This window comes from Haliaeetus leucocephalus, unplaced genomic scaffold (assembly GCF_000737465.1).
Source record: "Haliaeetus leucocephalus isolate CR32 unplaced genomic scaffold, Haliaeetus_leucocephalus-4.0 Scaffold428, whole genome shotgun sequence".
Taxonomy (NCBI): domain Eukaryota; kingdom Metazoa; phylum Chordata; class Aves; order Accipitriformes; family Accipitridae; genus Haliaeetus; species Haliaeetus leucocephalus.
The window spans coordinates 1,649,326-1,655,325 of record NW_010972864.1 but is presented as its reverse complement, the minus strand read 5'-3'; the positions used below and the strand labels follow the sequence as shown (position 1 = coordinate 1,655,325).

General features: G+C 43.8%; 1 protein-coding gene across 1 annotated transcript in view; it reads left to right on the top strand.

Moving 5' to 3' along the window:
• Positions 1-2,562: 2,562 nt before the first annotated feature.
• Positions 2,563-6,000, top strand: part of ANKRD29 (ankyrin repeat domain 29) — a 29,131-nt gene continuing 25,693 nt past the window's right edge. The window contains exon 1 of the mRNA XM_010574332.1: positions 2,563-2,583. Coding sequence (XP_010572634.1) covers positions 2,563-2,583 — 21 coding nt within the window. The remainder of the gene's footprint in view (positions 2,584-6,000) is intronic.

Here is a 6,000-nt window from a genome sequence, read left to right as displayed (position 1 = left end):
AGTTTGCAAGGCCTCAGGACTGAGGCTTGTCAGACTTGCTCTGTTGACCTCCCCTTAACTTTCTTCTACATGGTTTAGCTCTAACAGCAGTTTTACTAATTGACCAAGTGTCTACGAGTAATTTGTTTTACTTTTGTTTACCTTTGTATAGTACCGCTATAGCTTTACAACTCTAGCATAATGATGCAGCATAGAGAAATGCAAACGTGGTGTGACTGAGGAGTGGTGACACAGGATGCAGGGTACCCAAGCATGGGCATGGAATGGTAAGAGGAGGGACGCAGGTTTGGTGCTGGTGACCCCTCAGCTATAAACAACTCACCAATAGCCAGGTACAGAAATGCAGACCTGGAGATGGACAAAACTGGATTTAGGGATAACAAAAGGAACTAAAAAATAGTATTTAAAAAACATAAAAGCCACCGTGTGTAGTAAGTTTGGTTGTAATGTGGAGCTGCAGACCAGTGAAGAAAGAACAAGGTGTAAAAGCGTGTTAACAAACGTATAAAATGACCCTATGCAGATCCTAGAGGGAGGAAGAAGCAGCCATCAACATGAACATCATTATTTCCTGCAGCAACCAACTCCAGATGCTGACAGCTCACCATAACATCCCAGACCACCACCACCAGAATGAGACCACTGACTTTAGGACCCAGCAGAGCAGGGGAAAGGTGAGGATAATATCAGGAAAAGGAGTAAAAACAAGGAAGTGTGTATAAGTTTTAACTGTAGTAGTATTAACACTGATTTTTTTTTTTCTGCATAGACTTATTTTTTTCTTTTTCCTGCAATAATTAAATCTGCTCTACTAACGATTCTTGGATTAGACTGCTAAGATTCAGCTATACTAATTATAAATTCTTGGGGTTTTATATATATATGAGGTGTGTTTCCTCTTTGCCAATAAACAAGATTTTGAGTGTAACACTAGGTAGATATATATGCCAAAAAAGATAGTTTCTAAAGGCTTTCTGGGATAAACTTTCAGAGGGTCACCAAAAAAGAACATACCTTTGTGTATGTATTTCTGTTTTCAACAGTTCTAACAAATTATTGCACCTGAATGTGAAAACAGCAAAATCACAGGAGACCATGTGCAATTGAAAATAGGTGCAGTTTCAGATTTTGTGGGCAAATTAAGAAAGGCACTTCAAAATTTGTCCCTTGACATATAAAATAAATACAGACCCCCCAAAAACTGTACTGCATTGGTGTCCTTTTTTGTTGTTCATCCAGAGAATTCTTTATTTTTTCTTTGTCAGAAAACTTAACGTTTTAGCTGATGAATGTGAGAAGATTGGCATGTTATTCACAATAGATTTAATAAATACAGGGATTTTCTGGGGGTGAGGCAAGGAGTGTGTACCAATTAGTAATATTTTCCTCTATCAGTGGGCAAGCATCACTGTGCAACTGGATCAGAGCAAGGATGACTATTATCTATGTGATCTACTGAGTTTATTCAGTATTTTTAAGTTTAAGAAAAAATCAGAATGATCATCGACGTTTGTATGATCTTGTCAGTAATTAAGATGAGGTTCACACCAGACCATACATTCTGAGATGAGCTTATGTTATTAGCAGCTTTCATCTGCGTGCCTACAGTTTGTTTTACTGTACGCACAGATGAATATTGCCTCAGGAAAAAAATCTGCAGAAAATCCTCCACTTGCAGATTTGTAGAATAAACCATTTGGATCTTAGTGCAAGTATTTTCTCTCAGCGCATACACGTAATTTTCTCGTGAATGCGATTTATGTGTGCACATCAAAAGAAGAAAATCCCTAAGGGCTCCGTGTAAACCAACAATAGCAAAGAAATTCAGGAATCTCCCACTAGAGCATGCCCTGTTTTGCCTACTTTATATCACGCAGACTTTGAATGAAATCTGCGGCAGCCAGGCAAAACAGGACACGCATTGGCTTTATGGTTGTTCATTTTTAAAGCCTTAAAATTAAGCCCTCAAGAACTTGCTGTCTTTCTAATAAGAGCGCATCACCCATGGGAGGTAGTAGTGTTGGTGATAGCTGGACACACGCAAGGTGAGGGAACGCTCACCCTCACATGCTTGTGCAGCTGCAGCGTGGGTATACTCACAACGATACCTTTTAACAGTTTTTTCCTAGATATGAGGGGAAAGGGCTGTTAAATACAAAAGGGGTGCCACGGAGGTGGCATTAGGCTCGGGCTGGGGTGGGGGTGCCTGGGTTTCTGCCCGTTTCAGTGCTATTTCTGAGCAGCGGAGGCTCGATCTATAGGTCTGAACCAGCGGCCGAGCAGTGTGGGTCCCCACCGTGGGGTCTTGCTTCTCGGGGTGCTGCTGCTGGAGCAGGGGGTGCGGGTGGCTGCGGGGTAGCCGTGCCCACTGATTTTTATAATAATAATAATAATAAAAATAATAACAACAACAGTAATCCCTAACACTCCCCTCACCCCCCAAAAACCTTTAAAGGGGAGTAAGAGCCAGAAACTCACGAGCCTAAAGTCATGCGGGAGGGAGGCGCCGGCCCCGCCCCGGCCCCGCGCAGCCCCGGGGCGGCGCGGAGGCGGGGCGCTGCGATGTGCAGGATGGCGTTCAAGGTGAGCCGGGCGCCGGGGACAGGGGCGGGGGGATGCGCGTTTGGCCTCCCGCGTTGTGCTTGCCGTGCCGGCAGCCCCTGAAATGCTCCGTCGCGTTCTTGGATTTAGGGATTTATTTAATATTTATGGTTTTGTAGGAGAAACGGGGGTGTTTGAGGGCGGAAGGAAAGAAAACGGAAGCGTCCTTCCCGGGCTCTGGGGTGCGCTGGGAGTGCTGCGGCGGCAGCTGATGGAGCCGGTGCTTTCCACAGCTGACACCCCCAAAAGGAGCCGTGGTTGGTGTCGCATAAACGGCGAGCCTCCGTGAAGCCTTACGCTGGCTTTAGGGCGGCCAGGCTCAGCGCCGTGGGCTTTGGTGCAGGCGGGAGCCTCCTCCGCACTTTTCCGATCATCTCTGCTGTTGCTGGTTGTGTAATAGTTGGGAGGCAGCGTTTATCCGTGCTCCTCGTTTCGGGCTGTGGTGGCCACTGAAGCCAGGCTGGTTCGTTCCCTTTTCTGTTTGTGTACTTCCTCCATCCAAAACCATGCAAGAGCTGTCATTTTCAAAAGATAGCCTGTTTTTTAATCTGAGGACAGGATTAATAAAATCAATTGGCAAAGAGGGAAGCAAGCAGCAATTTACTGATGCTAACGGGTAATATTGACGCTAGATGTACATCTTCTCCTCCGTTATGCGCTTTCTGGATGCTGTGCTTGCTCCTCTCTTATTGATCACCGGCTCTGTTCCAGTCCTTTGCCGTGCTGTTTGTGTCGCATTGCTTCTATTTGATGGATTATTCCCTGTACTTGCCTCTCACTCCTGTCAAGGTGCCTCCCCCCCGGAGTCCCGGTGCTCCGGTGCCACGGGGTCAGTTCAGTGGTGGTGCAGCAGGTGGTTCCCACCCACAGTTAAAGCCCCGTGGTGGCAGGGAGCAGGGTACCTTTGCTCACGGTGCAGCTCAGCCTTACACTGGCTGGCGAAATCTCTGTGGTCATCCCCTTTTTGGTCCTGCATTGGTCTCATACCTGCTTTTCTTTTCTTAGTCTTAGTCTCTTCTGTCCCTCCATTCTGTCTCTGTGAGTTTTTTCCCACCTTCATTTCTCACAAGCATCCACCCTAACGGATGCTAGCCCCATGTTCCTGGTGGTGCCAGCCCCTTCTTCTTGCCGCCTTCTCCTTTTTTGGCCTCCTTGTGTTTTTTACCTTGTCCTTCAGGTCTTCTTTTCTGTTCTGTCCCGATCAGCTGCTTTTCTGTGCCCTATTTCTTGCTTTCTATTCCCTCAAGTACTCCTGTTCAAGGTAGCTCACTACCTGTTCCCTCTCCCTCTGGGGAACTGCAGCCCCCATCTCCCTCTCCTTTCTCTCTTTCTGTGTCTTTTTGCTTGGCATTTTCTCTTTCTCTCAGAAGACTGTGTACTTACCTTGGATTCCTACTGTCTCTGTTTGCCACTGTCTATTCATTTTTCCATTTATTATCCTATTTACCCACAAGGTAGCATTTATTTTTTTTTGTCACTGTCTATACACCTGAATATCCTCTCTTATTATACCAGATTTTGCCTGTCTGAACTTACATCTGTATCTTGAAGAACCTTTCTTTTTCATCAGGATCCTTCATGTAGGATGTAGTGCTATCTAATAAAGTCCTCCCTCTTTCCTCCTAAGTCCCACTAACATTTTCCATTGTGTCATGTTTGATCGTGATTTCCAGTTTTTCCTCTTAAAACTTTTTACTCAGTTCCTCCTTTCTATTAGGACTGGCTTGGAAACTGAGAATGAAAAGGGAATTTTCTTGTATTTTGACAGTACAAGGAACAAGCTGCTGGGCTAGCGTTTTCTTTCTCCTCTCTTTTCTTTGTCTTTGCCTGTCACCTCTTTTCTGTCATCTTCAAGATCACTGTTTAGAACTGCACTCTTCCTCCTCAGCTGTTACCCCACTGTGACCTGCCCCTTCTCTGCAAACAGCAAGTCAAAGGTAGGGTAGGGAGCGGGAGCTGCTGATCACAGCATTTAAATGGTACTTTTCCCTTCTATATTCCTAAGATGACACATGCAGATACGCTATCACATTTTATTTTTTCTGTATTCCTGCATAGAAATGGTCTTGTCACATTTATAACATGTATTTTCCTCTAGGCCATTTTTGAATAAGTATTTTTACTTGGTGTCAGCACAGCATGAATATAATGCCAGCTTTTCATCTTTGGGCTCTCGTAAAAGCATATAAACAATTGAAATTAACAGCAGAGGCAGAGTTTGAAATAATGCTTTAGAGGTCTTGATGAAGTAGAGGAAATTGTATCCTGAAAGTTTCTGATGCTGGAGCAAATGATATAATGAAACATGTCATTTTCACCAAAGCTGTTAGCTAATCACTTTTTCAAACATTTATTGCATTCTGTTCCCAGACTGTCAATGCTGAGGATCAGTTGTTTACTTTAAGGAGGCATTAGGAGCAGACTAGCTTTATAATAAGAATTACATGAAAATCGTATCTCTTGAAATTCAACATTACCTCTCCCTAAGAAGTATCTGATGAGAGAGGATTGAGTTCATAACTGAACAACAGCTGTCAAGGCTTATGTCACATCCTGCAGTTTAAAACCCATATATTGCTCAGTTAATCAGATTATTAATCCCAAAGTAATGTCTTACATTTTGCCTACCAGTGATGTCAGTATTGCTGATATCACCTGAAAATGGAGAGCACAGAGTTATAAATCCTTGGTTTGAAAGCAAGAGAGAAATTGCCACATGGTACTCCTTGAGGCTGTCCTTGTAGGGTGCCCAGATCATGTGAATGATTTTGCACATTCCATTAATCATAGCAGGTAAAACAGCTCAGATTTGTGTTTGCTTTTGGTTTTTTTTATCTAATCACTGCATGATTGATAGTCTGAGTGTGCTCTCTACTCTACTTTTATACAAGGAATCCCCAGCAACGTGTGGGCACAAGGGGAAGTACAAGTACTGATAGCAGTATTCCAAATTGGGTCAAAAGCACCACTGGGAAAAACCTGATTTCGTGTCCTTGCTGCACTGGAGAATTCTTCCATTCCTTGGGTCTGATCCAAAGTATGAGGACAACTTTGCTGGAGAGCTACTGTAAGAATTACAGGGGAAAAAAAGAAGTAGGCATTTATGACTCATAAGGCTAAAGACTTTGGACTTCTTCTTCCAGACTAGGGTAACACTGGCAACTCAGTTGTCTCCTCATGTAGACTGATGAAAGCAGGTAAAGAGTTCCTGAATGTTAATTTCAGTTCCTGCCTATCTGATTGATAAAGTTGTTGTTGCATGATAGGCATAATAAGATGCGGTCACATTGCTACTGTGCCCTTATAGTGAAAACTGGGCTGGATGAAATAAACCTTTTCCTGTATGGATATATTGCCATACCCCAAAGCTTTCTAAAACTTTAAGGGCTAGAGTGAGAC